At 47.5% G+C, this 18,764-nt stretch overlaps 1 protein-coding gene and 1 pseudogene across 2 annotated transcripts in view; one reads left to right on the top strand and one right to left on the bottom strand.

Annotated features, from left to right (window-relative positions):
- The window catches only part of pole (polymerase (DNA directed), epsilon), a 157,441-nt gene that overhangs the window by 28,189 nt on the left and 110,488 nt on the right, over positions 1-18,764 (top strand). For both annotated transcript variants that reach the window (XM_038776503.1, XM_038776577.1), the window contains 3 exons: positions 1,262-1,369; positions 1,940-2,068; positions 4,415-4,517. In XM_038776503.1, the coding sequence (XP_038632431.1) occupies positions 1,262-1,369; positions 1,940-2,068; positions 4,415-4,517 (340 nt within the window). The remainder of the gene's footprint in view (positions 1-1,261; positions 1,370-1,939; positions 2,069-4,414; positions 4,518-18,764) is intronic.
- On the bottom strand, positions 9,374-14,337 carry LOC119976998 (annotated as a pseudogene).

Here is an 18,764-nt window from a genome sequence, read left to right as displayed (position 1 = left end):
CCCCCATTTATGTTACACTGTGCTGAAAGCGACTTGGAATCAGTGTTTGGAGAACAAACCCGTGAATCAGTCCATCATGTTTGTGCCATTTTCTGTCATCTTAACTCACTCACTCTTAACATTTTCCTTTTTGCATAACTATCTAATATCCCTTTTAAAGAACTTATGAACTGTTTCAGTCTCCATTATTTCACATTCCAATCACCTTGTGTGGAAAATTATTTCTCTAAACTTCCCCTTTAAATTCTTGTGTTTTTTTTTTTCCTTCCACATATCATTGCAACCTCATTTGACTGGATAAGCAATTATTCACTGTGATAACTTTTAATAATCTTGAAATCTTCTGTTGGGATAATTCCTTGACAGGAGGAATGCCTCTGACTAGCAAGGCCGGTCTTGCATAATTTTTCTTCCTGAGAATAGAGCCTCCTGGCTCTATTTACTTCATTAGAAGAAAATTTGAACATTGGGTTGTGGCTGCATGTCAAATGCTTGACCTGCTTCAGTTAAATAATGAACTGGATACATTAAAATACCATTTTCAGTATCCGTATATTTGCATTCCATGAACGACAATAAAATTAGAGGAGAGTGAGACCCAATTATCCAGAGGGGTCAGAAGGTTTTGCATGAGAACAAGGGAAAATCTGTGGGAGAATCCATGTCCTTTCCTCCTTTTCTGCCTCCCCTGACAATCTTGCTTAGATATTAGCACGGTAGCACAGTGGCTAGCACAGTTGCTTAACAGCTCCAGTGTCCCAGGTTCGATTCCCGGCTTGGGTCACTGTCTGTGCGGAGTCTGCACATTCCCCCGTGTCTGCGTGGGTTTCCTCTGGGTGCTCTGGTTTCCTCCCACAGTCCAAAGATGTGCAGGTTGGGTGGATTGGCCATGCTAAATTGCCCCATAATGTCCAAAAGGTTAGATGGGATTACTGGGTTACGGGGATAGGGTAGAGGCATGGGCTTAAGTGGGACGCTCTTTCCAAGAGCTGGTGCAGATTCGATGGGTTGAACGGCCTCCCCTGTAAATTCTATGAAGAAGCTCTATTGCTTCATAGTTTCTGCATCATTCCACTATCTGCCATTTTAGTCAGGAAGAAGAAATTGTGTGCCTTTTCTTTATAGCGTGTTTTCAGTCAGTTTTTTAAATTTTATCTGTGAATAAAGAATAAAGCAGTGCAAGAGATTAAATGGGAGTTTTCACCCTGTGTTGGTATTTTGTTTGTCAGATATAGATTGCTGATTTCATTGTCTTTTTTAGAATCCAGCAGCATTTGATTTCTTGCTGCAACGAGTGGAACACACCATGCGACATGCCATTGAGGAGGAGGAGAAAGTTCCCATGGAGCAGGTTACCAATTTCCAAGAGGTGTGACTGCTTCAGTTCAAATTCTGCCCCATTGTTCTGAAGTTTTCAACTAGAAGGAAAACTATTCCTTGTTTATCCTGCCATTCTTTTCATTCTTTGTAAATGCCTTGACTATCCTATTTCCAGGGACAGATAATCTAAGTTAGCCAGCTCCTCTGTACAACTCTGCCCCTTCACCCCTGCTATTACCCTGGTAAATTATTCACGGATATTCACAACCTCCAGTTTAGCTGATGCTTAAAATTGTGCATATTATTGCAAATATTTCAAAGAATTTGCTGTTCAGTCCATTTTTAATTTAACCTGTTATGATTTTTTTTGTTGCAATTTTTGTTTTGTGATTCTCTTGTATCCCACATTGCTGTGAAAAGTAATTGAATATGCAATCGTTGACTGTGTTGGTTGATGATTCTTTTATGTTCAATTTATGTACAAGTCAATGCTGCTAAAGGAGGAAAGAAGTCCGTCTGTATGATTAGATACTTTGGGTTGTGACTGATGTGAGTAGCTGGTGCTCAAAAATAATTACATTCTGAGGAATTTCAGACTGGTTTATTTTCTTCGCTGTAGGTCTGTGATGAGATTAAAAAGAAACTGAACTATTTGAAGGAAGTTCCAAACAGGATTGAATGTCCGCTCATTTACCATTTGGATGTTGGGGCAATGTACCCAAACATCATTCTGACCAACCGTTTACAGGTACTGTTAGATTATTAATGCAAGGTTAGTTTGTGGTTTCTGTGAGAGAGTATCTTTCTCTGAACTAAATCATCTTTGTATGATATCCAAATTTGGCTCCTCATCTGGTTACCCTTAGTTGTTGCCGAACCAGTAGTTCTACTATGTTACTGATGACTCTAAAAATGCTGACTAAGTCAGTATGGTGCACAATTGAGGTATCCAGTGCTATAAATATTAATTGAATGTTGTACTGCGCGAGGCAGTATTCAAAATTAAGAGCTGATCATGTTTCAAGTGCCCAGTCTTACCTCAACTGGAAGAATCCGAACTCTGCTGAAGCTTTGGTTTGGCCAGCAATTGATGTCACAATAAAATTTGTTCACTCCTTCACTCGCAGACTTAATTGATATTTCTGTTTGGATCCCATTCCAGTTTGTTCTACGTAGTGTACAGCACCAAAACAGCCCATTCAGCCAACTGGTCTTTCTTGACACTTAATAATAATAACCACTTATTGTCACAAGTAGGCTTCATTGAAGTTACTGTGAAAAGCCCCTAGTTGCCACATTCCGGCGCCTCTTCGGGGAGGCTGGTACGGGAATTGACCCGCGCTGCTGTCTTCTGCATTAGAAGCCAGCTATTTAGCCCAGTGTGCTAAACCAGCCACCTATGCTCCACATAAATCAGCATGCCCTTCTGCTCCTTTCTCTTTCATGTGCCTTTCTAGCTCCCCTCAAATGCAGCTATGCCCTTTGCCTTAACTGCTCTCTGTGGTAGCATGTTCAACCGTCTTAGTGTACTTTAAGTAAATAGATGCTCCTGAGCTCCCTGTTGGATTTATTACGGTAGCACAGTGGTCAGCTCTGTTGCCTAATAGCGCCAGGGACGCGGGTTCAATTCCCGGCTTGAGTAACTGTCTGTGCGGAGTCTGCACGTTCTCCCCGTGTTTGCGTGGGTTTCCTCTGGGTGCTCCGGTTTCCTCCCACAAGTCCCGAAAGACGTGCTTTTTAGGTGAATTGGACATCCTGAATTCTCCCTCAGTGTACCCGAACAAGCGCCATAGTGTGGCGAGTAGGGGATTTTTACATTAACTTCATTGCAGTGTAATGTAAGCTTATTTGTGACAATAATAAAGATTATTATTAATAAAGGCTGGGGGGGGGGGGGGGGGAATTTCTTCACCTTGAGACTGGGGAGCCTGTGGAATTTGCTATCAAAACATTGCATGTTTTCAAGAAGGAGTTAGATACAGCACTTGGATTAAAGGGGATTCCAAGATATGGGGGAACACCGGGAGCATGGCTGCTGAGTTGGATGGTCAGCCATGATCATAATGAATTGTGGAGCAGGCCGAGGTCGAAGTGCCGAACGGCCTATTGCTATTTTCTATGTTTCCAAATGCTGGCCCAGCCAGTGAAGCCCACATCCCATGAATGAATATTTCACAAATCCAAGCCTCTATTATTTGGCTTTCTTTTCATGTTTGCAGACCCAGACAAAATTTTTAATCATAGAATTTACAGTGCAGAAGGAGGCCATTTGGCCTATCGAGTCTGCACTGGCCCTTGGAAAGAGCACCCTACCTAACCCACACCTCTACCTTATCCCCGTAACCCCACCAACCTTTTTTGGACACTAAGGTCAATCCACCTAACCTGCACATCTTTGGACTGTGGGAGGATATTTTGTTTATTAAATAGTCAACAGTAACAAAGATTTGAAAATCAACAACGCAACATTCCACAATTACACTAACCATTAAACAACATGTAAACATCCACGTTCCATTTGGTACCAGTACAAAGCTCTATCAGCTCGTTTTCACAAAAAAAGCACACACAATATCACCTCTCGAATGTTCCTCAACAGAAAAGGAGGGGAAGACTGAGAATGTGTTATCATGTTCAGATCTTTGTCATAGAAATGTTCTGTCCATCAGTGCGTTACTTGTTCCATGTATCAGTGCCATTCTCCACCCAAAAACCGCAGCTGTGCAGACCTTCCCATATGGCCCAATCTCACCGGAACAAAATCCTAGCATCCACATATTCCACTGGCGCACAAGGTTCAGTTGAACATCCTTGACTTCCAGCGTGTTTAACCTGTGGTGATGTGGGAGGAAACTGGAGGAAACCTACGCCATCACAGGAGAACGTGCAGACTCCGCACAGACAGTGACCCAAGCCGTGAATCTAACCTGGGACCCTGGAGCTGTGACGCAACTGTGATAACCACTATGCTACCATGCTGCCTCTAATTTTTGTCTATTGCTTATCTTATTGTTGAGTAGTCAAAGCTAGCTAAAGGTTCACTCTGTGTAAATTGTTAAATTGTCTCACCATTTAGTATTTCTTCTTCCTGCAGCCTTCTGCTGTAGTGGATGAAGCCATCTGTGCAGCCTGTGATTTCAACAAACCAGGTGCACACTGTCAGCGCAAGATGACCTGGACATGGCGAGGAGAGTTTAGTGAGTATGGATATTCGCATGGAGCCGTGTCTGGCATGTAAAAAATAAACAAAATAAATAATCTTTATTGTCACAAGTAGGCTTACATTAACACTGCAATGAAGTTACTGTGAAAAGCCCCCAGTCGCCACATTCCGGCGCGTGTTCGGGTACACAGAGGGAGAATTCAGAATTCGCAACTGATACGGGAATTGAACCCACGCTGCTTCTGCATCATAGTCCAATTCTCACATACCTTCAGCAACCTATAATCATTTGGATTAATTTTACACTTCTGTTCCTTTATGCCGAACTTCCTGTTTTGCTGATGCAAGATTTTGGTCGCGCAGTAACTGAAATCAGAGCAATTTGTCAATATCCTGAAGGGAGTTGAATATTTTTGTTAAAATACATGAGAGAGGAAAACTTTGCGATAATAGGATTGCTTCTTGCTGCTTAATTATGAAGTTTTCATGACTTAACAAGAAATTTAGAAAACAAATAAGAGGAGCATTTTCATCCCTTTTTATGTTTCAATATTTCATTATTGAATTTTGAAAATTCAACTCCATTTTACAGAAGGCTCATCCTGGGTGCTTACAGAATTGTGAACATTGGAGGCGTCCATATCGTTGCTAAATCTTGGTTCAATAATCAGTTCTCGCTGGTGCTGGTCAGATAATCCGACATTACAATCAAACGTGTTATTTTTTGGGGCTGTAGGCAAGCCTCCAATATATGGACTGTGCACTATAATTTTCCTTGAATATGGTTGTAATACCAAATCAGAATTTACCTCTACCAGAAATGTAATTTTGGCTCCACATCAACCTCTGCCATTCCAAGCAGTATTTTACTTTGCATAGAGGGTGTGAACACAAGATATTGGGCAGGATACTCCATTGGCCGACGCCAAAATCGGGAACGACAATTGGGTGGAGAATCGGCTCTGATGCCAAAATCGCGACAGGCACTGTTTTGACCCCAAATTGCAATTGCTCCAACACCTCGACAGTGGCGTCAATGCGTTCTGGAACGCGCGTACAGTAGACACCATTTGCATATCATTAGTGGGCCCGACCCAGTGTCCTCCGGCGCACATGCGATTTTCCGCCTCCGATGGGCCGAGTTCCAGATGGCGTGGTTCACTTCTATTAAAAATCGTGAAACCGACGTGGCGGTCGCTGAGGGAGAGAGGGGGACCGAAAGTGTCCAACATCACCATAGTGTTCTGGCTGGCGGGGGCGGGCGTGTGTGGCCAGGCAGTGGGCTGTGGGGTTGGAGTGGACAGGCACAGAACACCATAGCCGCAGCCGGCAAGGCAGCCGTGCAGCTGCGCATATTGCTAACAGCCCACTTTGAACTTAGTGCCATGGATCGTATAGGTGTTCTTCCCCACCTCTGGCCCCAGTTGACCCATCAGCTGTATGGGTGTGCTGCAGCACAACCAGTGCCACCTTGTTGGCTGGGATAAGTGTGTGTGGGAATTGTAATGTGTATGTGCGGCTGCAGCTTGTCAGCCTCCCGAGTGCCAATCACTGACCCGGCGAATCCCGCACTGATTTTCATTGGAATCCATTGTGTTCTATGCGGCACCGGTGCTAGCCCCTTAATAGGAGCGGAATCGGTCCAGGTGTGGCGCCTGTTTTCTGTTGTGAAAGTCCTTGATTTCTGCGTTGGCGTCAAGACAGGCTCAGAAATGGAGAACCCCACCCAGTATTTTTCCCACTTTCACTTCTCCTTTCCCCACCCCATTATGTATCATTTTGAGCCACTTGCTGGCAATCGGATGCCCTTTCCACTGCTTTGCACCGTTGATAGATTTCAGGGATTTATAGGTTTTTTCCAACCTAAAGATTTTGAAAACTATGGAGCAAGATTCTCCATTCCTGAGACTAGGTGTTGACTCCGGCTCAGAATTCGTGGAGTTCCACAACAGCAGAACTGGCGGCGCACCTGGACCAATTCCCCTACTGTTAAGGTGCTAGCACCGGCGCCACGTGGAGCACCATCCATTCCAGTGAGAAACAGGGCGGGATTTTCCGGTTTCACAATTGACATTGGGAGGCTGACAAGCTGCAGCCGCATATACACACTTCACTCCCCCTCCCACACACCTTCCCAGCCAACAAGATGGCAGCAAGACACGCGGCCCCACGCTTCGCAGATGCTGAGCTGGAGACACTCCTGGACGGGGTGAAGGCGAGGTGGATGACTCTAGTGCAGAAGGAGGCCATTCGGCCGATCGTGTCTGCCCCGGCTCTAGGGAAGAGCACCCTACCCAAGCCCACACCTCCACCCTATCCCCATAACCCAGTAACCCCACCCAACACTAAGGGCAGTTTTAGAAACTAAGGGCAATTTAGCATGGCCAATCCACCTAACCTGCATATCTTTGGACTGTGGGAGGAAACCGGAGCACACGGAGGAAACCCACGCACACAGGGGGAGAATCTGCAGACTCCGCACAGTGACCAAAGCCGGGAATCGAACCTGGAACCCTGGAGCTGTGAAGCAATTGTGCTAAACACAATGCTACCGTGCTGCCAGGGCGCAGGTGGCAGAGGCAGTCAGCGCAGTGGGTAACACTGTCGGGACCGGACAGCAGTGCCGCAAAAAACTGTGCAATCTCCTCAGGACGGCCAAGGTGAGTAGGCAGCACTGTGCCCCTCGCACCAAACCCCCTCCCACACACCCGTAACCCAACACCACCCACAACCCGGAGGCAGCTGAACCCTCACCCTGCACACATGCCGGCACCCATACTGGCCACCTTTGCCCGTGGGCTGGATGCGTCAGACTGTCTAACTGTTGTTTCTGTTTCTCTCCCCCCACACCCCCCTCCCCAACACCACACACACCTCCTGCACAAAGCCCCCCCCCCCCTAGGCCTAATCGGACGATCGGAGGGCGGGCAGACTCCTGGGATTAGCTGCCGTACAGACAGTTTTTGGGCTTCTGGAACAGACAACATCGTAGTTTGTGGAGATGCAGTCACAGAGGCAGGGATTATATGAGGGGTTGTCGATGACTATCCAGTACCTGCAGGTGCAGTTGGAAGGGTCACGGGCAGTGTGCACAGGCAGTAGGTGGTGCCACCCAGGTCAACATCGCACGGATGGTTTCTGCGGTGGAGGCATTGGGGACGACGGTTTATGCTACAGATCAGCATGTCCAAGGCCTGGGGCATTCTGTGCAGGTGCCAGCTGAGGCCCAGGGCAGGGTTGCTGCCTCACAGGCAGCCATGTTTTTAAAAAAATTTAAAGTACCCAATTCATTTTTTCCAATTAAGGGCCAATTTAGGGTGGTCAATCCACCTACCCTGCACATCTTTGGGTTGTGGGGACGAAACCCATGAAAACACGGGAAAAGTGTGCAAATTTCACACGGAAAATGACCTAGAGCCGGGATTGAACCTGGGACCTCGGTGCCGTGAGGCAGCATTCTAACCATATACCACCGTGCTGCCCTACAGGCAGCCATGTGCCAGAACCACCTGGAAATTGCAGCGGCGTTCCTGAGCAAGGCCCAGGCACAGCAGGCCATGGTTGGGAACGTTGGGGCATTGCTAAGGCGCTGGCCAACGTAGTGCAGATACAGGGAGGGTCCGAGTCCCAGAGCGAGAAGGCGCAGTCACTGGCTGATGTGACACTAGCCCAGAAAGTGGTGGCACAGTCAATGGGAGACACAACGCCACGTGAGATGCCTGAGCAGCAACCGGGCCCAGGCGCCCCAAAAGACGACCAGAAGATTGGAAATCGCAGCAAGCCGCCTCCACTCCTGCTGTACCATCTGGGGAACCACCAAGACGTAGTGGGTGGCCTTGGCATCATTGTATAGCGGGTCTAGGCATCGGTCTGGGGCTTCTGGGTAGGCGTCAACAGCCACAACTGCAATGGATAATCTGTCGCCCAGGAGTCAAACCCCCAGTCTGGGGGGAGGGGGGGGAGGGAACATCTTGAACATGTCAGGAATCGTCGAGTGCACGAGGATGAAGACGTCGTATACACTGCCCGGTTATTGGGTGCAGATGTGTATGATGCGCAGCTGATGGTCAAATATTGGCTGCATGTTCATCGAGTGGAACCCCTTTCTGTTGGTGTAGAGCGGCCTGTCATCTGCAAGGGCTCGTAGTGGGAGATGCATTCTGTCGATCACCCCCTGACCCGGTGCATCCCTTCGATGGCGGCGATGCCCTGTTGCTCGGGCATCCTGGTGGGCTCAGTCCACATTGACATAGATGTATTGAGCCGCCTGGGCACATAGGGCATGCGTGACGGCACGGATGCGCATGTGCATCGAGGTCTGTGAAATCCCGGGCAGGTATCCACTCAGCACATTGAAGACCCCCGGAACGTAGAAATTCAGAACGGCCATCACCTTCACGGCCACCGGGAGCGGATGTCCTCCCCCATACCCCCGCGGTACCAGGTGTGGTACGATCCAGCAGATATGAAATGAAAATCGCTTATTGTCACGAGTAGGCTTCAATGAAGTTACTGTGAAAAGCCCCTAGTCGCCACATTACGGCGCCTGTTTGGGGAGGCTGGTACGGGAATCGAACCGTGCTTATTGGCCTGCTTGGTCTGCTTTAAAAGCCAGCGATTTAGCTGAGTGAGCTAAACCAGCCCCAGATAAACCAGATATGTTGCACTGTCTCCCTGCTCAGCTGGGGTCTTCGGCATCCCTGGTCCGGCAGGTCCTCGAATGACAGGCGCTGCCAGTACACATGAAACCTTGTGCTGCACCTTTCCCTTTCCATAACTTTTAAAATTAATTACTTTTATTGATAAGAATTTACAGCATCATTAACATTTCCCATGAATGGATAGAAAAATATTCAAGGCAAAGTAAATGGAGGAATCACTGCCTGGTCACTAGATGGCAAATTTCCGTACAAACTTCTGGAACCACATGTAGGATGTTGTTACGCACAACCCATACCAGGTTAGGATATACTGCAGGTGTTCGTTCCTCAAGGTGACTCTTGTCTGTCCTCCGATTGGACCTCCAGGGACTGCTGTCCAAGTCTGCATCGATGAGGGTTGGTTCAGTGCCCATAATCTGTGCCATTGACTCCAAATCCCGGTAATGCCAGCAATTCTTCTTAATGTCATTCTCCGGTATGAATGGTTTGCGAGTTTCCGTGAGTCAAACAACCCCAATAAGCTCGACCTCTTCTGTAATCTGTCCTTTGCTTCGGGTTTCTGGTCTGATCCTCGTTCTGGGTACGAAACCTCTGTTTACAAGAATCCTCACCCCCAGGTCTGAGCAGTTGAATGCTGTGACTACATTGGCCCCAGTCTCTGTGCTGGACATGAGACACCCAGCTTCCTGTTTCTTCTTGTCCGGGTCCACCTGAGATCGTGGCATGATGTAGAGCTCCTGGGAGTGGTCAAATCTCCCTCGCACCCTCACTCGTCTGTACTCCAGCTCCTTCAGCTCCAGCTGATCGAGGGGAAGGGGCAGTGGGTCAGAGCGAGTTTTCTCCTTCAACTCCTTGATAAGCTGCACTTTCCATTTCCTCCGTTGAACCTGCCAGGTTCCAAGGCCAAGGGTGGTGACTGGGATGAGGGGCAGAGCCCACTTAAGGATTGAATCATCAGCATCTGCGGCAACTGCTGTTGTGGTGATGTGCGCCTCATTGTGTTTGACAACAATCCCATTTAACTTTGATTTGACACTGGGCAAGGTCAGTTGAGTCCCAATGACCACGTGTGCTGAGCAAATGTTCAAAACCCCTTGTGAAGGTGGTGGTGAGCTGCCTTCTTGAACAGTTGCAGGTCTAGGTACATCCAGTGTGCTGTTAGGGAGTGAGTTCCAGAATGTTGCCCCAGCGACAGTGAAGGAACGGCAGTGAGTGACTTGGAGGGGAACCCCCAGGTGGTGGGGTTCCCAGGTATCTGCTGCTCTAGTCCTTCTGGATGGTAGTGGTTGTGGGTCTGGAAGGTACTGCCCAAGGAAACAATTTACAGTGCAGAAGGAGGCCATTTGGCGCATCGAGTTTGCACCGGCCCTTGGAAAGATAACCCTACTTAAGCCCACATCTCGACCCTATCCCCGTAACCCAGCAACCCCACCTAACCTTTTTGAACACTAAGGGGTCACCTCAGTCACTTGCCCTACCCTATTTCCCAAGACTCACCCGATGAAGGACAGCTATGCTCCAAAAGCTTGTGATTCCAAATAAACTTGTTTACTTTAACCTGGTGATGTAAGAATTCTTCCTGTGCACACTGCTGGCATCTCCGCACTATTTCCCAAGAGTAGGTCAAGTTTTGCCATTTCCCGAGTAGGACCCTCCACATACTGCCTGAGGAAACTTTCCTGAACACACTTAAGAAATTGCCCTCCATCTAAGCACGTAAAACAATGGCAGTCCCAGTCTATGTTGGGAACATTAAAATCCCCTACTTATGACAACCTTATCACTCCTGCATGTTTCCCCAGTCTCCCAGCATATTTGTTCTTCTAATTCCCATTGACTATTTGGGGGCCTATAGTACAACCCCAATTAGGTTACCATCCCCTTCTTATTTCTTAGTTCCACCCGCAAAGCCTTGCTGGATGATCCCTTGGTTATTTCATCTCTGACTACTGCCGTGATGCCCCCCTTAATCAAAAATGCAACTCCCCCGCCTCTCTTTCCTCCGCCTCTGACCCGCCTAAAGTAATTGTACCCTGGAACATTAAGCTACCAGTCCTGTCCCTCCCTTAGCCAGGTTTGAGTTATGGCTATAATATCCCAGCCCCATGTACCTATCCATGCCCTGATTTCATCAGCCTTACCTGTCAGCCCTCTTGCATTGAAATAGATGCAATTTAAGCCAACAGGTTTTCCCCACTGCCTGCTGGGCTCCTGTCTATCATGTCTGTTCACTTTGCCATTTCTGAGTACTGGATCTCCTTTCAGCCCCTCATTTGTTCCCCTGCTGCTGAGGATCCCACCCCACTGCCAATCTAGTTTAAACCCTACCTTGTAGCACTGGCAAATATGCTCCCCACAATATTGATCCCCCTTCATTTCAGATGCAACAGGTCACCTCTGCCCCATGAAACATCTCAATGATCTAAGAATCTGAATCCCTGCCCCAAACGCCAATTCTTTAGCCATGTATTTCTCCTGTTCTTACCCTCAGTAGTACGTGCATCTGGAGATTACCACCCTCGGGTCCTGTTTCTTTACCTTTTTCCTCACTCTTTTTATAATCACTCCTCAGGACCTCGTCTCTATTTCTATTTCCGTCATTTGTGCCAACGTGCACAACGACTTCTGGATGCTCACCCTCCTTGAGAATGTTCTGCAGCCGCTCTGCGATATCCTTGACCCTGGCACCTGGGAAGCAACACCCCTTGACCTTGGCACTCAGGAAGCAACACACCATCCTGGATTCCCGTTTGCGGCCATGGAATCTCCTATCTGTCCCCCTAACTATCGAGTCTCCTATCACTGCGGTCCTGTTTGCTGTTACCCTTTCCCGCTGTGCCCAAGAGCCAGTCATAATGCCACAGATCTGGCTACCGCTGCTTTCACCTGAATGGTCATCTCCCCCCCACCCCCCCCCCCCCGCCCCAACAGTATCCTAAATTATATACTTGTTTAAAAGGGGATTGGCCATAGGAGACTCCTGCATTCTCTGCCTGCTCCTTTGCCGTTCCTGGTGGTCACCCAGCTACTCTCTGACTGCACTTTAGGTGTGAGCGCCTCACTAAAACTCTTAAAGTGCTCAGCATTCCAGATGATCCTGAGTGCATCCAGCTCCCTAACTCAGTCTCCCAGAAGCTGCAGCCATCAGGAACAATGCAATTCTCTCTGAGCTCCCACATCCTGCAGGTGGAGCACATCACTGCCCTCATTGCCATCCCTACTGCACCATGTGGAAAGTTAAGTCTCTCCCTCTTTCTCTTCCCCCCCCCCCCCCCCCCCCCCCCCCCCCCCCCCACTGATCGCCTGATGCAAATCTTCCCCGCAACAGCCAATCTCTGCTCTGCTGGATGCTCGTATGAAAGACCCAAGATTCGGTCTCCATCAGAAAGCATGCTGTTGTTACATCCCTGGATTATTCTACTGTCTAACTCATCGTTTCCTATACTGGGTTCTGCAGAACCCTGGGGTCCACAGTAGGTTCGGCGGTTTTAAATTTAAGAGCTGTCCTTCCAGCTTGTCCAATCAAGGACAGTTTTTCATTTTTTTGGCTACTGAGAGGTGCTAGTCAGCCTATCTGCAGCAAATGCACTGAGAACCCGACCTCTGGACAAGCTACAAATGGCAACAAAATCGGATGAGAGCAGAGGTGACCAGATGGTGGCCACGGCCACAGGACAAAGGAGAGGCCAAGGCTGGGGGAGCAGGGGTTCAGGAGTGTGTGAGCGCTTGTGCGTTTTCTGTGTCTGTGTGTGTTTGATATGAGAATCCAGCTCTCAAGCAACACTCCTCATATTGAATTAATGTTTGCGCAAGAGAAGCAGTTTCATTTCTCCATTAAAAAATTTTAAAACAAGGGAACTTTCTAATTATAATAAATGTATACATAAAAGAAATACCAAAGCCTTTTAACTGTTTGTTTTTAAATGAAATGAAAATCGCTTATTGTCGCAAGTAGACTTCAATGAAGTTACTGTGAAAAGCCCCTAGTCGCCACATTCCGGCGCCTGTTCGGGGAGGCTGGTACGGGAATGCTTGTCTCTATTGCTCAACGACAATCATTTTTTTGTGGTTCATCTCTTCAACATAATCGAAATGTTTTTTTTTAGAGATTCCATCAGTACTCTGAGGAGGTCAACAGGGTTCCATGGCTGGGAAAGTTTGGGAAACCGTGGTCTAACTAGATGAAGGGCATTGTGAGTCAAAACCCATGAAAGTAAGACACTCAGTCCACTTTTGAGATGACAGACCCAGCTGAACCTCAGAAGATTGCTACAGCAGACCTAAATTTTCAAAGGCTGTATTAATTAAAAAGATTTCCTCTTTGTCCAAAAGCCACTAAAAATAGGTGTTCCGCAAACATCTACTTCATCCTCCATGATTTGTGTTGCCATTGATAAATTGCAGAGCCTTCAATTGCTGTTCACTTCCACTGAGACTCACTATACTTTTACAATGAAAAATGAAGCCAGGACAGTGTTACAGAAACACTTCCCACACTCCCGAATTAGGGTAAGATCATATTTTTGTCGGAGTAAAATCTGAACCCAAATTTTCTGTGACCTCTAATTTTGCTATAATTTTACCGGCATGGTATTTTAGCCTTCTCCACCAGGGGCTTTTCACAGTGACTTCATTGCAGTGTAAATGTAAGCCTAATTATTATTATTAAATCTACCCCATGGACTGCAAAAACTTTACAAACTATTTTTGTGCTTGAGGAATTTATTAGCAAGCAGCACACTTAAAACCAGTTAATGTCTCATTACAGCTAAGCACTTAGCAAGATGGACAGGAAATTGGCTTTTAATGCTTTAGAGAAAGTGTATATATACATGGAAAGCACTATTGTGTGATTTGAGGTCACAAGACTTTGACCTTTCCTTATTACTGTCTCCCACCAAGCATGAATGTGCAGAATCATTGTGTGCTGCTTTAATCCAAGCTTGGCTTTCTTTCACTCCCGCCACTTTGATTGCATTTCTCTCCATGACATTGCACATCTCAGTACTATTTCCTTTAACTGCTAAAAAAAATTATGTGCACATTTATTATTCAGCTGCAGCTTGTCTCTGCCCTCTGTAAACTACAAGTCATTCCAAATGCTGTGCTTCTATGTGACTTCCGTTCACTGGCCCCTTACCTCCAGCATTTTTTGCATTTGGGATCCTCCATCTCTCCTTCAAATTCCCCCATGGTTTTGCTTCACTCTACTTCAGCAAACCTCTCTCTTTATTGTTTCTGTACGCAACATGACTTATTCTTGCCCATTCAGTCGCATCATTGGCAGCAACTGCTTCAAACTGCTGTATTCCACCCTCTGCGACTTTCCATTTTTTTCCCTTAGCCTTCCATTTTTATCTCCTCTTTTCATGCCTACACCTCCAAGAATAGGTGTAGCTTCTGGATTTAAAGTTATTGTCCATTTATTCAGGGATGCAAAATCTCCACCATTAGGCAGAATTCTGGAAAACTGACCTGCCATTTTAATTTTGTTTCTGTCCTCCACCTGGTCCAGGACATCACTCAGCTCCTTGCTAGAATAATTCATGAACGTTATTCGTGAAGGTTCCACCATTTCGACCTTGCCCCTTCCCTGAGGTGTGGTGACCCTCTTGTTGAGCCACCACCAGTCAGCTCTCCCCCTCAAAGGGGAAAGCAGCCTATGGTCATCTGGGACTATGGCGACTTTACATACATTCTAGCAAGGTGTAAGAAGTGTGTCACCATTCTAACCGCCTGTGATTAGGAGATGCAGAGGCCATGTCCCCAGTTGCCCCATACCCATGTGCAGTCTGCATGGCACTTTGGATTACGTACCTGATACCAACCAACCCGATGTTGAAGTTGATGCCGCTGGACTGGGGTGACATTGAAGTTGGGTGGACTGCGAGTGAGTGAGGATGAAAGAATGTGGCTGGGATCTGGGGTTTCAGCCTTGGTAGCTGCTTTTCTCCCCTCCAACGCTCCCATATCTGGGCAAGAAAAATCCAGGTATGGGGAGGGTGGAGAAGGAGGGTATGAGTGAGAGGGCATGAGTGTATGCTGGAAAGGGAGGTGTGTGTTCTGGGGAGAGGAGTTCATTGCAGTGTTTTTGTTGTGATGGTTGGGGACGGGGCTTCACTGAGTCCACTTGTCACCAGGGAATATGGAGAGTTTGACTGAAACCTCTGAGTATATTTATTAAAAAAAACATTTTTACTAAGTTTAAAAATACAGGACGGAATATTACCAGAATTTGGTAATGTATCAGGCTCAGACTGTGTAACTTTCCAGTTGCAGTTTTCTCTCCAAATATTGAGCCTCTTGGACTTCATACAAAATGAGTGGGTGGAGTTGCACCGTCATTCAGGCAGGGCGGGCCCTATTAAAGCTGGCAACCGGGTCCACAGAGATCAGTACTGCAGCCAAACGGCGCCCAGCCCACACTAATGGAAATATCGTCTCTATCATCCCGCCTTGTGCCCCCGGATGGATTGCCTTGACATTTGGCCAGCCAGTTGTGAACCTCCCCGACACAACATTACGTCGGTAAGGCATGAACATTTAGTGAGTGGGGGATTATGTGGCGATGGGCTCCTGGTAATATTTAAATCAATGAAAAACTTTTAAATGAGGTGGTTTGAACCTCAGGGCGTTGCCGGAGAGGGACAGGGAAAATCTCGGATATTATGTCTCCAGAGAGAATTGCTTCTACTGATTCCTGCGGGATTTTCCAGGTGCACCGCCAATCCCACGCACAGCTGGTGAGGACTCAAAATCCTCCCCTCTGTGTTCCATATTTTTATTATACGTTGATCCATAATCCCTAACTTTAATGTTAAATACAAAATGTTGCTTTATTGCTTTTTATATTTTTGTTGACTTCTGGTGTCACATTGATTTTCAAGTGTTATTAAAAATCTATATCTGTTCGTGGGAAATGGGCAACTCTGGCAAGGCCAGATTTTGTTGCCATACCTAAAAATTGAGACGGTGGTGAATTAAAATGGGGTCACATTGGAAAATAGTTTGTGAAGCACTGCCTTAGTCCTCTGCTTCCCTTCACACGTATGTTATAAGAACATAAGAACTAGGAGCAGGAGTAGGCCATCTGGCCCCTCGAGCCTGCTCCGCCATTCAATTAGATCATGGCTGATCTTTTGTGGACTCAGCTCCACTTTCCGGCCCGAACACCATAACCTTTAATCCCTTATCTGACAAGGTCAACCTGTAATAATTGCAGTAACTATTATTCTGAAATGCTGTGGTTACTTTGGTGATTTGATACAAATGCGCATTGGTCTTGACGATAATCGACGGTAAACAAAAGGGAAAACTAATGTTTCTACCCATTTAAAGTCTAGTAATTCCACCCATTTGCAGTGCCCAGGAGCATTTGCATTCATTACAAATCATAAGAAGTACTATCATTACATGATCCCCTGCCACAAAAGATTTTTGTCTTCTACCACTTTTCAAATTTTCACTTTTTTACTTTGGTCATTCACAATCCGTAGTATTGAAGCAGCTATTGAAGCATTTGGGAGAAAACTATTCTGTAAGCATCTGAAACGTAATAGCGATCGTAGGTCAACTTTCATTCGTGTTGGACTTCCGGTGACTGCCATGGAGTGAGTGAATGGTGGCACGCAAGGGGACTCTGTATGAAAACTGCGAAAAGAACCTTTTAACCCCATGAAACGGCCACCAAAATTATTCCTAATCCCCCCGCCAACCTAAACGCAGCAGACCATATCGAAGAAGAACCCAAAAAGGTGAAAATGGAAAAGAACCAACCGCCCACCAAGAAGGCCAACAATAAGGACGAGGGAAGGGAAAGCTTGACAGCTCAGCCGGCAGCCACATGAGGTGGCACGGAAACGGGGAAGGGCCAACTCCACTGAGTTCTCAGCACATACCCAGGCGCTATTGGAGAAACTCTTGGGTTTCATCTGCGCCGAGCTCCAGAGGAGCAGAAAAGAGACCTCCTGGCAGCCGTCGAGACAGCGGTGGCGACTGCGACGGTCCCCATGATGACCACAATGGAGCAGCTGCTGGAGGCCCAGGAATCAGAAGATGAGAGACCTGGAGATGGTCGCTACAGACCAGGTGGACCGGATTGCAGAATTGGAGACCCAAGTGGCGAGCCTGATCAAGATTTAGAGGGCCTAAGGGAAAAACATTGATGGTCAAGAAAATAGGTCTCACTGCCAAAACTTGAGAATGATGGAGGGGAAAAACCCCACGGAATACGTCGCGGAGATGTTCGGGAAACTGGTTGGCAAAGAGGGCTTCGCCAAGCCCCCAGAGATGGACCTGCCCATAGGTCGCTTCGACGGTGGTGCAGAGCCGAGGAACCTCCACGAGCGATGATTGTTAGGTTTCACAAATACCAAGATAAGGCAAGTAGACTGGGGTTAAATGGGCAAACCAGAACGAGAAGGGAGCCGCTACACTAGCAAGTAAGCTGGTGCACGAGAGTATGATAAAGGAGACTGCCACAGCACGCCTCCCGAGAGGAAGTGGGCACCTGGCAGGAGTCATGAGAAACAGGGAGGTTCCGGGGAAACAAAGGGCAAGAGATGGGGGATGGGTATGGAGTGTGTGGGAGGAACGTAGGAGGTGGAAACATAGTTGGGGGGGGGGAAGAAGGAGAGCGACAAGGGGAGGGAAGGGGGGAGAGCGGCGGAGAGGGCTGGGCCTACAAGGTAAGCATGACAAACCCCACAGGAGGGTAGGACAGCCCAATCCGCAAAGCTACATGGAACGTGAGGGGCCTCAACATGCCGATGAAGAGATCCAGAGTCCATCTTCAGAATCTGAGGCTGGACATCGCCTTCCTGCAGGAAACACACCTGAGAGAGAGGGACTGGTGGTGGATAAGGAAGGGCAGGTTGGGACAAACGTTTCACTCATGTTTCGAAAGCAGGACGAGGGGGACGGCCATATTAATCAACAGAACAGTCTTATTTATGGCGACTGCCATCGTGACTGACCCAGGGGCCGATTCGTTATGCTTAGCGCAAACCTGGAACGGGTAAATATGAATGCCCCGAACTAGGGCGATGCCGACCTTGTCAAAGGGGGGGAAGCGCCATATTACATCAACATGTGGTTGGAAAGGCTAGATGCAGCTCTACTCGCCGATAAGGAATTCAATACTAAAATATCCCAAACAATCAACGATTATGTAGCCTGCAACAGGGAGGTCTCACCCTCCATGTTCTGGAAGGCACTGACAGTGGTGGTCAGGGAGGAAATTATAGCTTACAGGGCCTTTAGGGACAGGAAGGAAAGGGAAGCCAAGCTGCGACTGCTCGTCTCCATACTGGAGGTGGATTGGCTGTACTCCACAGGCCCAATCGTGGAACTGTTAGTGGAATGGAAAAAGCTGCAGATGAAATTTGACCTGCTCTCCACACGGAAGGCAGTTCACCAGCTTCGTCAGGTAGGAGGGGCCTTTTATGAACATGGTGACAAAGTCAGCTGCATGCTGGCACACCAGCTAAGAAAACATGCTGCCGTGTGAGAGAGAGGTCAGATTAGGGACAGTAACGATAGGATGGTGGAGGACCCAAACAAGGTCAATAAGGCCTTTACGAATTTGTACGGAGGGCGATACACCGGAGGGGACCTCTGGC

The sequence above is a fragment of the Scyliorhinus canicula genome, chromosome 1 (assembly GCF_902713615.1).
Source record: "Scyliorhinus canicula chromosome 1, sScyCan1.1, whole genome shotgun sequence".
Classification (NCBI taxonomy): domain Eukaryota; kingdom Metazoa; phylum Chordata; class Chondrichthyes; order Carcharhiniformes; family Scyliorhinidae; genus Scyliorhinus; species Scyliorhinus canicula.
This window is presented reverse-complemented; position numbering and strand designations above follow the sequence as displayed.